This window comes from Hyla sarda, chromosome 13 (genome assembly GCF_029499605.1).
Source record: "Hyla sarda isolate aHylSar1 chromosome 13, aHylSar1.hap1, whole genome shotgun sequence".
Taxonomy (NCBI): Eukaryota; Metazoa; Chordata; class Amphibia; order Anura; family Hylidae; genus Hyla; species Hyla sarda.
This window is the reverse complement of record NC_079201.1, coordinates 28,652,720-28,676,104: the sequence shown is the minus strand read 5'-3', so window position 1 is coordinate 28,676,104 and position 23,385 is coordinate 28,652,720. Positions and strand designations below refer to the sequence as shown.

Here is a 23,385-nt window from a genome sequence, read left to right as displayed (position 1 = left end):
TCTTTTCTTTTTAGAACACAGAGCTCTCTGCTGACATCACGAGCACAGTGCTCTCTGCAGACATCTCTGTCCATTTTAAGAACTGTCCAGAGTAGGAGAAAATCCCCATAGCAAACATATGCTGCTCTGGACAGTTATTAAAATTGACAGAGAGGTCAGCAGAGAGAACTGTGTTCCACTAGTATTCAGCTGCTAATAAGTACTGGAAGGATTAAGATTTTTTTTTTTATAGAAGTAATTTACAAATCTGTTTAACTTTCTGGCACCAGTTGACAAAACAAGGGGGAACAAGCTGAGGTTAATTGGGGGAAGATCAGAAGCAATGTGGGGAAATATTTTTACTGAATAGAGCAGTAGATGCTTAGGACACACTTGAAGTAGATGTGGGGGCCGGGGAGTCCTTGATCTCGGGATCACAAAAGTGGGGACATTTATAGTGTATCTGTTCTCTGTTCCAACACATTTTTCTCAATTTTTACCCTACCTGGAGCACCATTTAGTATAGAAACAATTATCCAGAAAACCCCTTTTAATTCTTACCTTTCAAATCATCGCAGATCAACCAAGATTAATACACCCTCCTTTCATACTGCTGCAATCGAGCCTATGGACTATAACCCCTGCCATCTCTTTTCCGATAGCAGTGATTCTCACCATGGAGAAGAGATCAGTATACCATTAGTATAGAAATCACATTACTTCCTATTCTAATATTAGACACTTGATTGATCTACTTTGAAGAGTCTTTTGCTGTATACCCTTTGCACGCCTTCTGCATATCTTTCAAGAAATTTGGAACTCCACTCTGTAAGCAATAAAAGGAAAGAATTAGAATGAAGAACATGGCAGCAGGGAGCATAGGGTACGGTCACATTGGGGAGAAATGGTGCGGTTGTGTTTCCGCAGGTAAATCTGTACAAAATGATGCATACGCTATAAAGATAAATATAATTGGATGCCTAAACATTACACCTAGAGGTGCTTTTGGGACATCCCATTCTAAATTCAAGGATATTAAAGGGGTACTCCACCCCTAGGCATCTTATCCCTATCCAAAGGATAGGAGATAAGAAGTCTGATCACAGGGGTCCCGCCGCTGTGAGCGTCGGGCGCAGCGCAGGAGGCACGTGATGTCACAGCCATGCCCGCTCGTGCCGTCACGGCCACGACCCCTCAATGAAAGTCTATGGGAGGAGGCGTGATGGCCGTCACGCCCCCTCCCATAGACTTGCATTGAGGAGGCATGACCGTTACAACACGATCTAACATCTTATCCCCTATCCTTTAAAAGCAGCTGAACCGGATGAGTTATGCAATTTGTTAAACTCCCTTTAACTTTAATTTGAGCTAATAATTATTTTTTTATATAAAAAAAAGGCCCCAAAACAAAAATATATTGAATTCTAAAATAAATTGGCAAAAGAAAAAAAAAGAAAAAAAATACATGATTCATCAATCTCCATGTAGCTCAGGTTTCTTTATGACCATATGAAGTTCTCCTACCTGGTAATAGAAACCTAACAGTGACAATCTGCAGGAATAAAACCATTCCTGAAACTGTCACCCTTTAAGAAGTTCCTTTCCCACAATGAACCTTACAGCCTTAGCCCACACCCTTCTCCTTACAGTACAGGCATCGTGTGATCAGAGCATGTACAATATTCTCCTTTCCTTAACCCCTTAAGGACTCGGGGTTTTTCAGTTTTTTGTATTTTCATTTTTTCCTCATCACCTTTAAAAAATAATAACTCTTTCAAATTTGCACCTGAAAACCCATATGTGGCTTATTTTTTGCGCCACCAATTCTACTTTGTAATGAGATCAGCCATTTTACCCCAAAAATCTACGGTGAAACGGAAAAAAAAATCGTTGTGCGACAAAATTGAAGAAAAAACACCATTTTGTAACTTTTGGGGGCTTCCGTTTCTACACAGTACATTTTTCGGTAAAAATGACACCTTATCTTTATTCTATAGGTCCATATGATTAAAATGATCCCCTACTTATATAGGTTTGATTTTGTCTGACTTCTGGAAAAAATCATAATTACATGCAGGAAAATTATTACGTTTAAAATTGTCATCTTCTGACCATCTTCTAAAAAGTGACCAAAAATACACTATTTTGGACTTTTGAATTTTTTTGCGTGTACGCCATTGACCGTACGGTTTAATTAACGATATATTTTTATAATTCGGACATTTCTGCATGCGGCGATACCACATATGTTTATTTTTATTTACACTTTTTTTTTTAAATGGGAAAAGGGGGGTGATTCAAACTTTTATTAGGGAAGGGGTTAAATGATCTTTATTCACTTCTTTTTTTTTCCACTTTTTTTTTGCAATGTGATAGCTATAGGGGGCTATATCATGTTTTCTATAAATTGATTGAATTCAAATGGGAGACACAATTTTATTTTACCAACAAATGGATTCTGGGTCGTAAACTCACAACTGCCCTCCAGTATGGCAAGGAAGATATTTGCATAGGCACATGAGGTCGGCGACCCCATGGCCGTGCCATGGACCTGTCTATATAGAACTGAATTGAATGCTTCTCTCTAATGTTTTTAGATATTTTTTTAAATCACTCACATGTCCGATGTTGTTTATATGTTGCTATGGCTGCAGAAGGCAGGTGCCATTTAAAGGGGTAGAACATTTATTTTTATTTTTTTAATCAACTGGTGCCAGAAAGTTAAACAGATTTGTAAATTACTTCTATTAAAAAATCTTAATCCTTCCAGTACTTATTAGCTGCTGAATATTACAGACTATTTTCTTTTTGGAACACAGAGCTCTCTGCTGACATCATGAGCACAGTGCTCTCTGCTGACATCTCTGTCCATTTTAGGAACTGTCCAGAGCAGCATATGTTTGCTATGGGGATTTTCTCCTACCCTGGACAGTTCTTAAAATGGACAGAGATGTCAGCAGAGAGCACTGTGGTCATGATGTCAGCAGAGAGCTCTGTGTTCCAAAAAGAAAAGAATTTCCTCTGTAGTATTCAGCAGCTAATAAGTACTGGAGGGATTAAGATTTTTTAATAGAAGTAACTTACAAATCTGTTTAACTTTCTGGCACCAGTTGATGGAAAAAAAAAAAAAGTTTTCCACCAGAGTACCCCTTTAGACGTGATAACGTGTGGGCCAGTTGAAGTGCAATCTCAGAGCGAAAAGGCACCGTTGCCCAGAGAGACACCCCTGCACAAGCATCTATCTGCACTGCACTTGATGTATTGAGGATACTACAATAAATATTGCACTGAAGCATTATAGAAGTGGTGAGTGCCCTGTTTATTCTATTCTAAGGGATCGGCACAGGAAACAAAGAAAAGTAGAGACTAGTGGAGGACTGGGAACATTGCTGCCGCTGTGGGGACTCAGGGTGAGTATAGCTTGTTTATTATTTTTACACCACCCCCAGCCATGGAATTTCTTTTCCCCTGGACAACCCCCTTAAAGTGCATGAATGACGTCCACAAACAAAACCAGAAAACCCATGATGGCGGGCAAGAAGGCGATCTAAGAATTAAGTAGAAACTCACAATACAAAGAGGGAGCCAGCACACGTTTTGAGACAGGCACTTACACTGAATAAGTGTCTAGTTTAAAGGGGCACTCTGGTGGAAAACAAATGCTTTCAAATCAACTGATGCCAGAAAGTAAATTAAGTAATTCACTTCTATTCAAAAACCTTAACCCTTCCAGTACTTATCAGTTGCTGTATACTCCAGAGGAAGTTCTTTTCTTTTTGAATTTATTTTCTGTCTGACCACAGTGCTCTCTGCTGACACCTCTGTCCATGTCAGGAACTGTCCAGAGCAAAGGCAAATCCACATAGCAAACCTCTCCTGCTTTGGACAGTTCCTGACATGGACAGAGGTGAGAGCAGAGAGCACTGTGGTCAAAGTGGAAAGAACTACTCGACTTCCTCTTGACCATACAGCAGCAGATAAGTACAGGAAGGGATAAGATTTTTAAATAGTATTTTACAAATCTGTCACCAGTTGATTAGAAAACATTTGTTTTTCCACTGGAGTACCCCTTTAAAGGGGTACTCCGGCGTTAAAACATCTTATCCCCTATCCAAAGGATAGGGGATAAGATGCCTGATCGCAAGGTTCCCGCCGCTGGGGACCCCCGTGATCTTGCACGCAGCACCCCGTTACAATCAGTCCCCGGAGCATGTTCGCTCCGGGTCTGATTACTGGCGATCACGGGGCCGGAGCATAGTGACGTCACGGCCCCGCCCCCGTGTGACGTCACTCTCCGCCCCCTCAATGCAAACCTATGGGAGGGGGCGTGACAGCTGCTTTATTAACACGAGGTAAGGGTGACAAAGGATCCCTATTCTGGTCATCAGTTGGGGTTTCAGCGGCCACATACAATGGTATTTTCTGGGCCATAGTAACTTAAAATCATACTCAACATCCAATGCTACGGAAAGTCCAGATCTGTGAAACATGTCAATGGCTGGAAGAACTGACCAATCAGAATGGATATATCACTGGTAAAACCCCTGTATTACTGAAGTGTATGCACTGACTGGTGTCTGGTAGCGCCCCCTACAGTACAGGGAGGTATTACATGTTCTGTACTTCTCTTTACCTTGGCCACGGTTAGTTGCTCCTTTGGACACCAGGTGAGGGCGGATTCATTTTACATTTTTTAGGACATTGTGTGTTCTGTACAGGACCCTGAAGAAGCTCCTGTCCTCTACATACACAGTGATTTACAGCTCCCAGCAGATCTTTATTACTATTATATGTAAGGACTTGATTTATCTGTATTAGGTATCTACTTATTTTTGTTTAGTGCTCACTTTTTCCTATTTTTGGATGACATTTGAGGCTTCAGAACCAATTACCAGGTTTCCATAGAGTTATGGACTCAACATACAATGGTCGTCCTGGAACAGATTAATATTTCAACTTCAGGGACCATTGTATAGGCCAAAAGAAAATGTAATGACACAAATGTATGAAATGTACAAAATGTATAATAAATTACATATAACTGTGAAATTACCTTGGCTGCCCAATTTATAAGCCATGAAGGGATCATGCCACCTGGATTATCAAAGTAGTACATGAAGACTGCAAGGTAAAGAAATAGAGCATTTCACAAGATATGTCAACTTTCCCAGCACCCACATCTTCGATGTCCACCAACCTTCTTACCTTTACAGCCATTGCCGCCATCACTCTCTATCGCCAAGCTCTGCTTGTAGCCATTGACCCTGATAATTCCGGACTTCTCCGGATAATGTGGAACGGATACGCTCTTGGCCAAAATGACAAAGATGTTTCTTCCGTTGATGTTCAAGTCTCTTCGCTCTCGAGCATACACATACTTCCGTCAAATTTAAGAAAATAGGAAATCATATTTAAAAGGGGGTACTCCGCTGCTCAGCGTTAGGAAGAAACTGTTCCAAACGCTGGAGTCGGGAGCTTGTGATGCCATAACCCCGCCCCCTCAATGCAAGTCTATGGGAGGGGGCGTGACAACTGTCACGCCCCCTCCCATAGCCTTGCATTGAGGGGGAGGGGCATGACATCACAAGCGGGCGGGGTTATGACGTCACAAGCTCCCGGTGCCGGCTCCAGCGTTCAGAACAGTTTGTTCCAAATGCTGAGCAGCGGAGTACCCCTTTAAGATGTTGTATGCATTTTCATTAGTATTCTAAATGGAATAATAGGTCAGTTTTTATACCAATTAATTTGTTTTGGTTTAAAGTCCATATCTACTAGAAGGCCATAGGGATGCCATAGGAAAAAAAAGAGCCGCAGCCACACTGTGTGTAGTAAACAGAGGCCATTTATTTTTCACTGCAGGAGAAATGTCAATTTTTGTCATGATCTGTGGCACTGGATCTCATATGAATGGGTTGTCTAGGGTGAAGTGACATCCAAAGTTATCAAGTTGGAATACTGCCCTGCGGCCCAGTCCCTGAAGGAAGGGGATCATGCTCTGTTTCAGTATATCACAGTACATTTTGGCATCCATTGGTCCCATAATGATCTGTAGTTCCTCGGTGCCAGCAGGACTCACCATGACCATGACACTCCACCACCATGCCTGACTGTAGGCAAGACACCATTCTCTTTGTTCTCCTCACCTAGTTGCCACCCCACACACCTGACACCATCTGAACCAAATAAGTTTATCTTGGTCTCATGGGACCACAGTACATGGAACTAGTAATCCATGTCCTTAGTCTGATTGTCTTCAGCAAACTGTTTGAAGGCTTTCTTACTCTTCATCTTTAGAAGATGCACTTGGGGGCTGACTAACAGACTGACCCCCCATCCCTTCAACCTCTGCAGCAATGATGACAGCAGACGTCTATTTATCCATGACAACCTTTGGATATGACGCTGAGCACGTGTATTCAATTATTTTGGCCAATCATGGTGAGGTCTGTTCCAGTGGAACCTGTCCTGTCAAACTGCTGTACACTCTTGCCCACCGAGCTGCATTTCAGTTTCAGGGTCTGTCAAGTTTCTTATAGCCTAGGCCATCTTTATGTAGAGCAACAATTCTATTTTTTCGATTCTTAGAGAGTTCTTTTGCCATGAGGTGCCATGTCGACATCCCAGTGACCAATATTAGGGAGTGTGAGAGCAACGACACCAAATTTAAGACAGGACAAAGGCAAGCCGGCTCCCGCCTCCATTACGCACTAAACCTAATTAGCAATAGGTACCAGAACGTTCTTCAGAATGCACGGACCAATTTTAGTAAGTAAGACATAATTTTACTCCTGTTCACACACACTATAATGCAGGTGAACAGCCTGTCAGTTTCCCTTTAATGCATTTTATAGCAAACATATGAAAGGATACGTCTCTGTTAGACAGAGGGAATGGATATTTGACTTCCCAGTATATCACCTTGTCTTCTCCATTTTGGTCTTCATGTAGAGCTATTAAAAGAATAGTATAGTTCTGAAGTATGACTGACAACAAATGTGATCTTATGAACTTATAAGGTGACCTTTGATGTAATCATAAGCCAGGGTAACACCATGAGTGTCCCTTTCATGGTAAGTATTTGTTGGCAACCTGTCCAAGTGAGATGGCATTGATAGGCAGGGGCCTACTAGAATTTAATGGCCTGAATGTGGTCAGCTAGTGACTAGGGACAAAAATGACCTGCTGTAGGGACTGTCTGCTTTGGGCCATTAATGTCTATGCCCACACCTGTCCTTAGAGGTATACAATGGAATCCCATTTTGACTGGCTGCCGACATATACATGTCACCGAAGGTATATGTGCCACAGTTGTGGTGTGAATGCACCCTTAGAAGGTCATTCAGAAGAGGAAAGAGAGTGCTGGAAGTCCCATAGATTTGCATAGGACTTTCCGGCAAATCCATACCCTGATCGCTTTAGTCTCGGGTTACAAAGTTGCTGGCAGATTTAACTGGTTGCCGACTAAGGGGGAGCCGGCCCGTCATAATCAGCAGATACTTGCCGCATTAGGAGGAGGCAGCTCGTCCTGAAGCTAAACTGTCACAGCATGTAAACATACTGTGACAGAGAGGTGACATCAGCTGTCATAGATGGCCGCGGGACCCCCATAGGATTACTGTGATTGGTCAATCAATACAGTTTGACCAATCACAGCATATGCAGTTGAAAAAACTGCCTTCACAGCTCCGATCTCCTCAGTGCAGGGAGATTTGTGAGGAGGTCAGACATGTGTAAGCTCTGTGTACTATAAAACATTACACCTACCCCCATAACCCCCCATACCCATTCTAGTGCTCCTGTCTAGGTGATATCAGCTGTCTTGGACAGCTGATGTCACCATTTCTGCAAACTGTGGGCCTCCTTATGTTGCTAAACTACAATGCCCAGCATGGACCGCCAAAGGACATGCTGGGAGTTGTAGTTTTGCAACAGCTGGAGGCACAACTACAACTCCCAGCATGCCCTTTGGCAGTCTGTGCATGCTAAGAGTTGTAGTTATGCAACAGCTGGAGGCACATTTTTTCTATGATAAAGTGTGTCTCCAGCTGTTGCATAACTACAACTCCCACAATGCACAGACAGACAAAGGTCATGCTGGGAGTTGTAATTGTGCCTCCAGCTGTTGCAAAACTACAACTCCCAGCATGCACTGGCAGACAAGCTGGGAGTTGTTGTTTTGCAACAGCTGGAGGTACACTGGTGCAGAAACACTGCGTTAGTCTGTTACCTAACTCAGTGTTTCCCAACCAGTATGCCTCCAGCTGTTGTACAACTACAACTCCCAGCATGCACGGTCTGTCAGCGTATGCTGGGAGTTGTAGTGTTGCAACAGCTGGAGGTTTGCCCCCCCCACCCCCCCATATGAATGTACAGGGTACAATCACAAGGGCGGGGGTTTACAATGAGTTTCCCTCTTCAAGTTTCAGCTGCAGCAAATTTTCCGCTGCAGCTCAAACGCCCAGCGGGAAACTCGCTGTAAACCCCCGCCCTTGTGACTGTACCCTAAAAACTACACTACACAAAAAGAGTAAAACACTACATATACCTCTACACAGTTACCCCTTCCCCCTCCCCCATAAAAATTAAAAAATTACACTAAAATGCTGTTGTTGCCCCATACTTTTCGTTTTCACAAGAGTACGGAAATACCCCATATGTGGACTTAAAGTGCTCTGCGGGGGCATAACAAGGCACAGGAGTGAGAGTGCACCATGTACATTTGAGATCTAAATTTGTGATATGCACAGGGGTGGCTGATAGTTACAGTGGTTTTGGCATAAAAACGCAAAAAATAAATAAAATACCCACATGTGACCCCATTTTGGAAACTACACTCCTCACGAAACGTAACAAAGGGTACAGTGAGCCTTAACACCCCACAGGTGTTTGACGAATTTTCATTAAAGTTGGACGTGAAAATGAAAAATTTCATTTTTTTCACTAACATGTTGGTGTTAACCAAAATTTTTCATTTTCACAGGGGGTAATAGGAAAAAAGCCCCTCAAAATTTGTAAACCCATTTATTATGAGTAAGGAAATACCCCATATGTGGATGTACAGTGCTCTGTGGGCGCACTACAATGCTCAGAAGAGAAGGAGCGCCATTGGGCTTTTGGAGAGAGAATTTGGCTGGAATTGAAGGCCATGTGTGTTAAAAAGCCCCCATGGTGCCAGCTCCAGATGTGACCCCATTTTGGAAACTACACCCCTCACGGAATGTAATAAAGGGTACAGTGAGCATTTACACCCCACAGGTGCTTGACAGATTATTTGAACAGTGGTCCGTGAAAATTAAAAATAAAATTTTTATTTGCACAGCCCACTTATCCCCTATCCAAGGCAGTTTGCCGGAAGCTGAGGTCTGCCCCCTGCAGGAAGACGCGGCCGGGCCCCCCCCCCCCCCCCTCCATGTATCTCTATGGGTAGGGGATAAGCTATTTTTCACCTGACAACACCTTTAAGGTCATAATGGGCTTGGTCCTTAAGGGGTTAAACACATATTCAACATCAGTGTTGCACTTTTAACTATTTTGTGGATTTAGTTGTTTGTTTTGTATAGGTTTAATAATTTGGAATAATATACAAAAGTATTTTATACTGTTCTTAGAGTGTTTCCTAGGTCTTTAGATCCATTGTTGTCTCATAGATTACTGCTAGCAATCCTAGGAAAACAGCAGCGGTGACATCACGGATCGCGAACACGTCAGTATGGTTGTCATCAGTGTCGCCTGTACTACCTGCCTATAACAGCAGGTTAGGGCGGTAACACTGATGACAGTTTTCTTTTAACAATGATATTCTTATAGCAGCCTCTAGGGGGCAGTGACAGGTTTGTTATGCATTCCTTCTCGGTCATGGCTTCAAAGCATATACAAACAGAAAGCATAAGGACACACATAAATGCGGTTACGGATTCTATTGTAAAGTCTGCAACGTGCATCAGTAAATTGCAAACAATCTTTTTCATTTCATTTTTATAGATTTTTCCAAATTTTAACCTCAAAAAGTCGAAAATCTCATCAATATGTGGAAAGGAAGGAATATAACATCTCAAGGAAGACCCATATAAGGAATAAAGATAAGTAGAATATGATGATACAATAGGAAAAACTAGGGGGTAACATGCTGGTGGGTGAGGGTCAATGAAGGACACATAGCGCTGTGGGCCCTTTATTCCAGGGAGAATTATAACCCTGTTCTCTGCATCAACGGGGGTCCCAGCGGTCCAACTCTCACCAACCGGCATGATAACCTGCCTATCCATAGGATAGGGGTTATCTCCCCATCCCACCCCCACAAACTAAAATAACACATACCTGTCACCAAGCTTTCCCAGTCTCCTGTAGAGACTATATGTCAGGAGACTGGGAAAGCTGAGTGACTAGGCTGTACACAGAGCCCTGTGGGGAGTCAGAAAGTTTAAATAAAAAAATGTGTTTTGTTATTTTAATATAAAACAAACCCTTCCCCTAATAACAACTAAAAAAAAAAAGCCCCTTTTTCCTATTAAAAAAAATACATTAAAAAAAAAAACTGTCACATGAAAAAAAAAAACTTATTTTTATAATATACGCATTTTTTTTTTCATATCAACTGGCTCCAAAAAGTTAAATAGATTTGTAAAATACTTCTATAAAAAAAATCTTAATCCTTCCAGTACTTATCAGCTGCTGAAGTTGAGTTGTTCTTTTCTGTCTAAGTGCTCTCTGATGACACCTGTCTCGGGAAGTGTCCAGAGTAGGAGCAAATCCCCATAGCAAACCTCTCCTGCTCTGGACAGTTCCTGAGACAGACAGATGTGTCAGCAGAGAGCACTGTGGTCAGACAGAAAAGAACAACTCGACTTCAGCAGATAAGTACTGGAAGGATTAACATTTTTTAATAGAAGTAATTTAAAAACCTGTCTAACTTTCTGTAGCCAGTTGATATGAAAAAAAAATGTTTTTTACTGGAATACTCCTTTAAAGGAGAAATCAATCGAAGATCGCGCGGGGGGGGGGTGTGTAGAGGTCACAGCGGTCGGATCCAATGAGATCAGCTACCTATCCCTCATCTTGTAATTTTTGCTGGAGTTCTCCTTTAAATAGAGGGTTTTTAATTCATGTTGAAAGTGCACATGTCATCATGAAAATGCTGTATAATCTACCGCCTTTATGATATAGATCAGTGGTCTCCAAACTGTGGACCTCCAGTTGTGACAAAACTAGAAATCCCAGCATGCCCAGACAGCCAACGACGAGTTGAAGTTTTGCCACAGCTGGAGGGCCACAGTTTGGAGACCACAGATATAGAGAAAGAGGAAGTGTCCTGTACATTGCATAAACAGTGAAAGAGAAAGGAGTTGGTCGTGAAAAGGAGGGGTATGTAAAAATTTGTTTATAATTTTTTATAATTAAAGTACTGACAGATAGTGCAGGTGACAATGATGACAACGGTACTTACCTTGTCCCGTTCTTGTCGCATACCGGGGATCTCCGGTAATCCTGTCCGTTAGCTCCAGCTCCGGGCACAGGCGGAGCTTAGTGACGTCACCGCTGCTGTTCTCTAGCAGCAGGACCCAGCAGGGAGCAGCAGTGGTGATGTCACTAAGCTCCGCCCATGCCCAAAGCCGCTGCTGCTCTCTGCTGGGTCTTGCAGCAGCGGTGACGTCACTAAGCTCCACCCATGCCCCAAGCCGGGTGCCCAGAGCTGGAGCTAACGGACAAGATTACCAGAGATCCCCGCCACGGAACAGGACAAGGTGAATACCGTTGTCATCAGTGTCACCTGCACTATCTGTTGGTATGGACAGGTTAGTGCAGGTGACACTGGTGACAGATTTCCTTTAGACTTAAAAAATGGTGTGAATAGGACAGGCAGGTGTATGGATTGCACGCACCTTTTACATACTGGTCCCATTTCTTCCTGTAATCCAAATCCATGTACACATCAGCGCAAAGCTCTGCGGGACAATCAGACAGGCCGCCATAGATTTTATATTCATAGAGGCCTGTGGTCTGTAACATGTAACAACAAAACAGTATAAGGCAGTTTAACAAAAAATAAGGGAAACAATACTAGCAAAAGAATAACATCAAACTAATGATAAAACGTTACACATTTAAAGGGACACATTGAAGGGGCGGGGCGTGACGCCATGAGGGGGCGGGGCCATAACGTAATGGGCTCCAGTCGCCGGTGTAAGGTGGTTTTTTGCGCCCCCGTAAATCCATGCGTCCGCTCCTCCCCCAGCTCTCCGAAGATTTCCAAAGCTAGAGCTGGGGGAGGGCAGAGCAAGGGGAGGGAGGAGGTTCACGCCCCCTCCCTCATCTCCCCTCCCTGAGCTCGGCTGGAGGCAGATCTCCACGGGGAGAAGTACACGCCCCCTCTCTTATCTCCCCGAACTGAGGACGTAGATCTCCACGGGGAGAAGTACACGCCCCCTCTCTTATCTCCCCGAACTGAGGACGTAGATCTCCACGGGGAGATGTACACGCCCCCTCCCTTATCTCCCCGAGCTGAGGACGTAGGGCGCAAAAGACCACCTGGAACGCTGGAGCCAGTGTGAGGTGGTTTTTTGCGCCCCCGTGAATCCTTGCGTCCATGAATCCTTTCCCAGCTCTAGCTTCGGAAATCTTCGGAGAGCTGGGGGAGGAGCGGACGCAAGGATTCACGGGGGCCCAAAAAACCACCTCACACCGGCTCCAGCATTTTTTTTAAACCCTGAGCAGCAGAGTACCCCTTTAAGACCCGAAAAGCGTTAAGGTCTGTCTCTGTACTGTATGTTTGTAGATCTTATGCTGTTGGAGGACTCCCCCCCCCCCCCCCTCCTTCTGTATATTCAGGTCAGTGCAGTAGGCCCTGCTGTCAGTTTCCCTTTTTTGGTTTTGGCTTAAGACTATGGATTTTTTAAAAAGTTTTTTTAGGAGTCCGTATTCATCCTGTATTTTATGGTGCAGCTGTTCTACCTGAATGTTGTTTTTCTACAGAAGTACAAGAATTCCAGACCCCCAATGTATTGACATAAATAAGATCTAGTACAGACATTTATAGTTGCTAACATTTTTGTAGATTCTGTCTTGTTATGGGATGGTATTGTACAGTGGATGTAAAAAGTCTACACACCCTTTTAAGACGCCAGGTACTTATGATTCAAAGACTAAAGATAACGCTAGTGTCAGAACTTTTCCACCTTTAATGTGACCTATAACGTGAACAATTCAATTGAAAAATAAACTGAAATCCCATTTTAACCTGTTGCCTAAGGGTGCACACCCTTATACTAATACACGATCCTACAGCGATCAGTCTTTTTAGGTAGGAATCTATTAGCATGACGCATCTTGAGGTGGCAATATTGGCCCACTCTTGCTCCAAATCGGTCAGATTGCGAGGGCATCTCTTGTGCACAGTCCTCTTCAGATCACCCCACAGATGGTTCATAGGATTAAAAGGGTACTCCAACATTTAGTTCCGAATGCTAGGGGCGGTCTGTGGGGGCCGTGATGTCACAGCCGCGCCCCCTCCTATAAATTTGCATTGAGGGAGCGTGGCTGTGACATCACGACCCCTGCAGCCCGCAGCCAAAGTTCGGAACTAAATGTTCCGAATGCTGGGGCAGTGGAGTACCCCTTTAAGATCTGGGCTTTTGCTGGGCCATTCTAATATGTTAAAGGGGTACTCCGCTGCTCAGTGTTTGGAACAAACTGTTGCGAACGCTGGTGTCGGTGCCGGGAGCTTGTTATGTCATAGTCCTGCCCCCTCATGATGCCACGCCCCGCCCCCTCAATGCAAGCCCATAGACTTGTATTGAGGGGGCGGTGCGTGACGTATGAGGGGTCAGGGTTATGACCTCACAAGCTCCTGGCGCCGGCTCCAGCGTTCGGAACAGTTTGTTCCAAACACTGAGCAGCGGAGTACCCCTTTAATTTTCTTTTGGTGACGCTTTTGTGGATTTGGATGTGTTTTAGGTCATTGTCCTTCTGAAAGGGTATTGTGCCAAAATTGCCTCAGATTTGGAACTGTTCATAATTCCCTCCACCCTAAGGTCCCGGTTCCGGCTGAAGATAAACAGCCCCAACGCACGATGCTGCCACCACCATGCTTTATTGTGGGTATGATGGTCTTTATATGATGTTCGGCAAACACTATTAAATTACAGTGTGTGCACATTAAGCTGTTTTAAAGATTTAAAAAAAAAAAAAACGTAATTCGTTATTCATAGTATGTGTTAAAACATAATACATAAAAAACTATACATGATACTTTAATTACAAACCTACAATTCCGGCCATACACCGACTAAAGTCCATAAATGCTAGAATGAACTAACTATAAACCTACAACTAGCACCCAATAAGAGTCCAGAAATATAAAGTCAGAAAATGAAAATACTTTATTTAGAACAATTCAATATACACAATATGGGACCCACCCAATTAAAACAACCCACCCTTAAAAATGAACCCCACAAAAATAGACAGGGGATAGCTCATCTCTAGACCGTAGCATACATGAAAGAATCACAAAAATATCAAAGTCAAAGAAGGAAATAATGTGGTCATGTGTCATTACCTAAGGTAGTCATACTGGGTCCTGCAAGATCACTATGCCCCCGCCGCCGCCTCAACACGTGTTTCGTATTCTTCCTCAGGAGGTCCTGAGGAAGAATACGAAACACGTGTTGAGGCGGCGGCGGGGGCATAGTGATCTTGCAGGACCCAGTATGACTACCTTAGGTAATGACACATGACCACATTATTTCCTTCTTTGACTTTGATATTTTTGTGATTCTTTCATGTATGCTACGGTCTAGAGATGAGCTATCCCCTGTCTATTTTTGTGGGGTTCATTTTTAAGGGTGGGTTGTTTTAATTGGGTGGGTCCCATATTGTGTATATTGAATTGTTCTAAATAAAGTATTTTCATTTTTTGACTTTATATTTCTGGACTCTTATTGGGTGCTAGTTGTAGGTTTATTTATATATATATATATATATATATATATATATATATATATATATATATATATAATGATACTTTAATGTTAAAGATGTGAAATCAGCCATTTTTCAGCCATTTATATGCGAAAACATGAAAATATTTTAGTACATACATGAGCCCAGGACACTGTATACTGTATCTCAGGACCATTCACGGAGGGAACTTTGAGAACTTCTAATGAATCATTACTTTTCCTCCCATTTCCCTTTCACACGAACCAGGATGACCTCCATGTTTGCATTCTCTATATTTGTTCCTCAAAGGAAAGAACAGCCCAAGAAATAGGACATCAGCACAGCAAATGTCAAGAGGTTCTGCTTCCCTAACCTGAACTTCATCCTTTGATATAAAGTCTGTGCGGATCATTCTCTTACAGCTTTTAGGATGGTTGGCACTGCCAATGAGAAACGTCAAGGTACCAATTTATTTGGAGGCTGGGCTTCAGTATTCTAAATCTATTCTAAATGATTGCGGTAAAAATCTATGGACGTCTTTCAGTTAAAGGGGTTGTGGGGTTGTCTGGCAACATATAATCCACCTCTTGAAGGGGTACTCCGGCCCTAAGACATCTTATCCCCCCCCCCCGCATCCAAAGGATAGGGGATAAGATGTCTGACCGCGGGGGTCCCGCCGCTGGGGACCCACGCAATCTTGCATTCAGCACCCACCTTGGGGAACTGCACGCCGCGCTGCCAGCCCAGAATTTGTCGTGTGACGACCACGGGGCCGGAATATCGTGACGTCACAACTCCGCCCCCGTGTGACATCACGCTCCGCCCCTGCTATGCAAGTCTATGGGAGGAGGCGTGACGGCAGATTCTGAGCTGGCAGCGTGGCGTGCAGCTCCCCGAGGTGGGTGCTGAATGCAAGATTGTGGGGGTTCCCAGTGGCGGAATCCCTGCGGTCAGACAACTTATCGCCTATCCTTTGGATAGGGGATAAAATGTCTTAGGGCCGGAGTACCCCTTTAAAGTGACCAGGCTTGATAAGATGTCTTAGGGCTGGAATACCCCTTTAAAGCGGCCAGGCTGGGCTACATTATATGAGAAGTCTTCTGAAAAGTATCTCAAGTCCATTGTGCCTGGGCTGCAAAAAAAAAGAAAAAGGAAAAACTTTAAAGGGGTACTCAGATGGAAAAAAAAATTCTTTAAATCAACTGGTGCCAGAAAGACAGATTTGTAAATTACTTCTATTTAAAAATCTTAATCCTTCCAGTACTTGTCAGCTGCTGTATGCTCCACAGGAAGTTCTTTTCTTTTTGAATTTCCCGTAGGCTTGCGTTGAGGGGCGGAGCGTGACGTCACACGGGGGCGGAGGCCTGACGTCACACACTGCCGGCCCGGTGGTCATCCGTAATCAGACCCGGAGTGAACGTGTGTTCACTCCGGGGATCGATTACAAACGGGGTGCGGCGTGCAAGATCCCGGGGGTCCCCAGCGGCGGGAACCCCGCGATAAGGCATCTTATCCCCTATCCTTTGGATAGGGGATAAGATGTGTAAGCACCGGAGAACCCCTTTAAGGTAGTGCTCGACAAATGGCAGGTGCCTGGCTGTCCGGGCATGCTGGGAGTTGTAGTTTGGCAACAGCTGGAGGTCCACAGTTTGGAGACCACTGTTCTAGGACTTGCTACGGAGGTCCACCCTACATTCCCAGATCACAGAGATACAAGATTGTAAGAAAGCGGGTCCTTTCTAGACAGGATATTCTATGGGTGAGCTGACTGTGAAACCTGCACCGTATATCGGATCATCGGCAGGAAAGCTGCTTATTTTAATAAGCTATGGAATTATAAAAGGCAGATAATCCATTTTATAAAGGATAAGCACCTGCCGGAGGTTCAAAAGGGCAAGAGATAACATGTGAAGAACATTGAACGCTTCCTCAATACTTATCTGCCCACCCAAAACCATTTTACACATGTTAAAGGTGTACTCCCGTGGAAAACTTTTTTTTTTTTTTAAATCAACTGGTACCAGAAAGTTAAACAGATTTGTAAATTACTTCTATTAAAAATCTTAATCCTTCCAGTACTTTTTTAGGGGCTGTATACTACAGAGGAAATGCTTTTCTTATTGGATTTCATTTCTGTCACGAGCACAGTGCTCTCTGCTGACCTCTGCGGTCCATTTTAGGAACTGTCCAGAGCAACATATGTTTGCTATGGGGATTTTCTCCTGCTCTGGACAGTTCCTAAAATGGACTGCAGAGAGCACTGTGGTCGTGACAGAAGAGAAATCCAAAAAGAAAAGCATTTCCTCTGTAGTATAAAAGTAAAAAAAAGTTTTCCACCAGAGTACCCCTTTAACCCCTCTCTATCGAACAGCCCAAAATGACTCTTTGAGCCCTCCCTATCTTGCCTATCTCTGTCCTGACCCCTACGTTTTTTTTTATTGGTACTTTGTAGGCATCCGCTCAGAAAGGCACTGCCTTCTATGTTCTAGGAGCCAACCCGGAGGGAGGCCATTTTGGATTTGGTATTCACAAATGGGGATTTGGTATATGATGTTATTGTAGGCGAAAGCTTGGGATCTAGTGATCACCAATCAGTGTGGTTTAATATAAGAACAGTGAAGGAATAACACCACACAAAAACAAAAGTTTTAGATTTTAGAAAAACAGACTTTTCAAACATGAGATTAGTCATAAGTGAGTCCCTATCAGACTGGAACAAATTACATGGAGTTCAGGAGAAATGGGACTACTTAAAAGACGCTTTATTGAAGGCAACAGAAAATTGCATTAGACTTGTCAGTAAAAGCAGAAAAAAGGAAGAGACCACTGTGGTACTCAGCAGAAGTGGCAAAATCATTAAAAACAAAAAAACTTGCATTTAGTAATTATAAAACAACCCAGAGCAATGAAGATAGGGAAATCTACAAGACTAGGCAGAAAGAGGCCAAGCAAGTTATAAGAACTTCTAAAGCACAGGCAGAAGAAAAACTAGCTCAGACTGTGAAAAAAGGGGATAAGACATTCTTCAGATATATAAATGAAAAAAGGAAATCAAAACAAGGAATAAATAAATAAAAAACAAAGGAAGGAAGGTATGTAGAAGAGAACAAGGGGCTAGCCGACTGCCTTAATGAATACTTCTGTTCAGTTTTTCAGAAGAAAAAGAAGGAAAAGGACCTCCGTTAGAGAGGAAAACAAAAGAATCGTTTGATGCATGTGTCTTTACAGAGGAAGAGGTTCTACGTTTGCTTTCTAAAGTGAGGACAAATAAATCACAGGGGCCTGATGGGATACACCCAAAATTATTAAAAGAGTTTAGTGGTGAGCTAGCAAAACCGTTAACAGATGTATTTAACCAATCAATGGTAACAGGAGCCGTCCCGGAAGATTGGAAATTAGCAAATGTTGTGCCCATTCACAAGAAAGGTAGTAAGGAGGAATCAAGCAACTATAGGCCAGTAAGTCTGACATCAATAGTGGGGAAATTAATGGAAACCCTACTAAATTATAGGATTGTGGAACATCTAAAATCCCATGGATTGCAAGATCAAAAACAACATGGGTTTACTTCAGGGAGATCATGTCAAACAAATCTTATTGAGTTTTTTGACTGGGTGACTAAAATAATAGAAGGCGGAGGGGGAGTAGACATCACCTATCTAGATTTTAGTAAGGCTTTTGACACTGTCCCACATAGAAGACTTATGAATAAACTACAGTCATTGAGCTTGGACTCCAATATTGTTGAGTGGATTAGGCAGTGGCTGAGTAACAGACAACAGAGGGTTATAGTCAATGGAGAATATTCAGAGCAAGGTCTTGTCACCAGTGGGGACCTCAGGGATCTGTACTGGGACCAATATTGTTTAATATCGTCATTAGCGATATTACAGAAGGTCTCGATGGTAAGGTATGTCTTTTTGCTGATGACACAAAGATATGTAACAGGGTTGATGTTCCTGGAGGGATCCGCCAAATGGAAAAGGATTTAGGCAAACTAGAAGAATGGTCAGAACTCTGGCAACTGAAATTTAATGTGGATAAGTGCAAGATAATGCACCTGGGGCGTAAAAACCCTCGGGCAGAATATAGAATATTTGACACAGTCCTGACCTCAGTATCTGAGGAGAGGGATTTAGGAGTAATTATTTCAGAAGACTTAAAGGTAGGAAGACTATGTAATAGAGCAGCAGGAAACGCTAGCAGAATGCTTGGGTGTATAGGGAGAGGTATAAGCAGTAGAGAGAAGTGCTCATGCCGTTGTACAGAACACTGGTGAGACCTCACTTGGAGTATTGTGCGCAGTACTGGAGGCCGTATCTCCAGAAGGATATAGATACACTAGAGAGAGTTCCAAGAAGAGCTACTAAACTAGTACATGGATTGCAGGATAAAACTTACCAGGAAAGGTTAAAGGACCTTAACATGTATAGCTTGGAAGAAGAGACAGAGGGGAAATGATAGAGACTTTTAAATACATAAAGGGAATCAACATGGTAAAGGAGGAGAGGAGATTTAAAAGAAGAAAAACTACCACAAGAGGACATAGTTTTAAATTAGAGGGGCAAAGGTTTAAAAGTAATATCAGGAAGTATTACTTTACTGAGAGAGTAGTGGATGCATGGAATAGCCTTCCTGCAGAAGTGGTCGCTGCAAATACAGTGAAGGAGTTTAAACATGCATGGGATAAGCATAAGGCTATCCTTCATATAAGATAGGGCCAGGGACTATTCATAGTATTCAGATTATTGGGCAGACTAGATGGGCCAAATGGTTCTTATCTGCCGACACATTCTATGTTTCTATGTGCATTTTGGAGCGGTCCTAGCGCTGTCTGATAAGTCATCAGCGTTGGCGGCGGATGGAACGTCCGGAAAATTTCAGGGAGGACATCCCACAAACAGGGGGTACCGACCGAGCATGCTGGCACTAGTGTCGCTTGAAAATGTGTTGTCTCCATAGACAGCAATGCATTTCCGAGCGAATTGACATTTTTTCGCTATGCAATTCCACCCTGTGAACGAGGCTAAATGTGGTACTCCAGTGGAAAACTGATTTTTTCAAATCAACTGGTGCCAGAAAGTTATACAGGTCTGTAAATTAATTCTATATAAAAATCTTAATCCTTTAAGTACTTATCAGCTGCTGTATGTTCTAGAGGAAGTTGTGTAGACGTTTCCTGTCTGACCACAGTGCTCTCTGCTGACACCTCTTTCTGTAAGGAACTGTCCAGAGTGGAAGCATATCCCCATAGCAAACCTCTCCTGCTCTGGACAGTTCCTGACATGAACAGAGGTGTCAGCAGAGAGCACTGTGGTCAGACTGGAAAGAACTACACAACTTCCTCTGGAACATACAGCAGCTGATAAGTACTGGAAGAATTAAGATTTGTATAAAAAAAAGTCATTTACAAATCGGTATAACTTTCTGGCACCAGTTGATTTGAAAACATTTTGTACCCCTTTAAACTATGCCCTGTATGTGAAAGCAGCTTAGTAGTGTAATGCAGCCATACCTTTGGCTGCTTTATCTGTGCCTTTTTATCATGCTAAAAAAAAAAAAAAAAGTAAGCAGCAGTTGGATAGGTGTGACCAGTGCTGGGACCGTTGTGAGATTGACACACAGGTCCTCATCGCATGCTCTGTCTCTCCTATGGTGCCCGGCAGGATGTCTCAGCGAGTGCTCGCTCCTGATGCCTCCCGGCTCAGAAGGCTGTGTGAGGGAGAAGAGGGAGTGAGCGCTCACTAAGAGATCTTGCCGCGCAGCATAGGAGAGATAGACAGCACTTGCGCTGAGGACCTGTGTGTCAATCACACGGCGGTCCCAGCGACTGCATAAAAGAAAGAGGTGTGGCAGTATAAGAGCATTGCGGACTCCTGGTCACGCCTATTCCAGACAAAAACATACTTTAGGATGATAAAAGTACAGAGCAGACAAAGGTATGGCTGCAGTACACACTAAACTGCTTTCACATACAGGGCATAGTTTTAGGAGGTAAAATTTTAGCCATTACTTGCCGCGGTCAAAACATGACCCTTCGCATGTAACAAAGGGGTCTCCTACCTGATCTTCAGCATGGCGACGAGATCTCTGGGTGTAGACTTGACCCCAGGCCTGCCATAGATACGGCCATAGTTCACATTGCCCTTGTGCCCTGTCCTGTTCTGGGTCTGTTTGGCTCTATTTTTGCGTTGAATGCCCCCCAAATGGATTGGAGCACAACTGAGTCCACCGGTACCAGACTGATCCCATTGACTTGAGTGGGGTCTGTCGGGGGATCCAGTACAAAAAAGGAAGAAAAAAAGTGTATACATAACAGAGGCTGTATAGATTATAGATAGGGCATATCAAATGATATATATATATATATATATATATATATATATATATGCTAAGTACCTCATTTTTTGCACTGTAGCAATATAGTATTTCATGTTTTATCTGTATATTTGTACTAGCAGTGTGCTGCTGTATTCTCCTGTTTATATATATTCAGCCTAACAGCGTGCACCTGTATGCCAGGTCCATGCAGTAGTTTCAGTATCAGTATGTGCTGGCCAACTTATCCTTGTTTGTGTTATACATATGGGGGGGTGGCTACCTCCATGTTGGCTCTTGCACCCCACCCACCTCTGTTAGGTGTTGTATAAGGTGTTAGATGTTGCAGACCTTGCAAGCTTGCTAACTGATTGCACAGAGGCATATTCACAGTGTAGGGTCCGTCCCAATGAGGTCACCTTACCGTGGTGGGATGGTCCAAACTATTTGGCCGCCAAATCGTGAGCTAAGTACCTCATTTTTCATTTTTTGCAGTGTAGCAATATAGTATTTCATGTTTTATCTGTATATTTGTACTAGCAGTGTGCTGCTGTATTCTCCTGTTTATGTATATTCAGCCTAGCAGCGTGCACCTGTATGCCAGGTCCATGCAGTAGTTTCAGTATCAGTATGTGCTGGCTAACTTATCCTTGTTTGTGCTATATATAAATATATATATATATATATATATATATATATATATATATATATATATATATATATATATTATAGAGTATAGGGTAAATTATATAGTATTTAGAGCAAAAATTGCACAATTTTGCATAACTGCCTCCCATATAAAAAAAAATATATATATTTTGTATGCACCTGAAAATGACACCAGTAAAAGCTCTAAGTTATTGTGAAAAAAAAAAAAGTGTTTTCTCTTTTTTTACCGAAATTTTATAAAATTGTGCCAAACTACTAAAACTTGAAAAAAAACCTATGGATAAATTTGGTATGACTGACAACCAGAATAAAATTCTAATGCTATTTTCACCACATGGTGAATGCCATTTTTCCAGGATGTGAAAACCTAATAGGTTGCGTAATTATTATTATTATTTTTTTATTTATTAGATTTCATTATAGATCCTATCGGACTTTCTTCACACTGCATCGCACTTTACATGCTCTAGTAGCTATGAATGATGTCACAGCGTTTTACAAACAAACAAAAAATGTTTATGGTGCAGTATACGATTTTGACTATATAAAGATATATATCCATGGACTCTAAAATGCAGCCCCGCAGATGCTGCAAAACTACAACTTCCAGCATTACCGGACAACGCATGCTGGGAGTTGTAGTCTTGCAACATCTAGAGGGCCACACTGATATATAGTAAAGTGCAACCCTCTACGCTATTCCATAAGGCGAAACTCAGCGCCAAATGGAGACTTATGCGTACGTTTTCCTGAATAATACGATACATGGGCGGTGTGAGGATGGCGTTAATGTCTTTACTACTTACCATTACTACTGTTACCATACTGTTGAATAATGTTATACACTCTATAGTGTTATACAGTAACCCTCCAGCTTAGTTTGTGCACTAAACATCCCACAGATAACCAGGAATAAGGAGGAGCTGTATTTATGACGTCACAATGTGCAGGGTGACGTACCTGGTCATAGAGGCGGTAGATCTGGATGCCCATGCTCTCTGTGAACAGCTCCCACCCTGCAGGCAGTACCCGCTCATCCAGCTCCCTCCAGGCCTCCTGAAAATGCTCCTCCCGGTACCCGATGTCCATGATTCCTGCACCGGCAGTACGACCGGGAATTGACAGGGCTCCCGTGACGTCACCAATCGAGCCGCGCCGTAGCCAATCACGTAGCCCGTTAACTTTACCCGGACCAATCAGTGAACTGCGCGGACTTCCGTGTTTACTGCTCTGCAGAGTGAGTCCGGCCACGCACGGAGTTGTGCACGGATGTCAGTGAGGTGAAGCGGAGAAGAATGTGTCAGCTCAGCAGTGTGAATAGTCATCGTCCATACAGCGTCCTGCTGCCCCTCTGCCATGTCAACCCCCCCCTCATCGCCCCCTGTGCTATTATACCCCCCCCCCATCACCCCCTGTGCCATGTCAACTCCCCCTTCATTACCCTGCTGTGCTATTATAACCCCCCCATCACCCCCTGTGCCA

At 43.1% G+C, this 23,385-nt stretch overlaps 1 protein-coding gene across 2 annotated transcripts; it reads right to left on the bottom strand.

The window, feature by feature from the left end:
* Positions 1-226: 226 nt before the first annotated feature.
* On the bottom strand, positions 227-23,167 carry PCTP (phosphatidylcholine transfer protein). Of its 2 annotated transcripts, none has more exons than XM_056549588.1 (6): positions 22,864-23,167; positions 11,859-11,976; positions 6,850-6,929; positions 5,185-5,356; positions 5,033-5,100; positions 227-805 (listed from the first exon to the last, which is right to left on the bottom strand). In XM_056549588.1, the coding sequence occupies exons 1-6, from the start codon at positions 22,990-22,992 to the stop codon at positions 731-733; spliced, it is 642 nt and encodes a 213-aa protein (XP_056405563.1). In that variant the 5' UTR covers positions 22,993-23,167; the 3' UTR covers positions 227-730. The 2 variants fall into 2 exon arrangements, with proteins under 2 accessions (XP_056405563.1, XP_056405566.1); XM_056549591.1 differs by lacking the exon at positions 22,864-23,167 and adding an exon at positions 20,980-21,162.
* Positions 23,168-23,385: the final 218 nt, after the last annotated feature.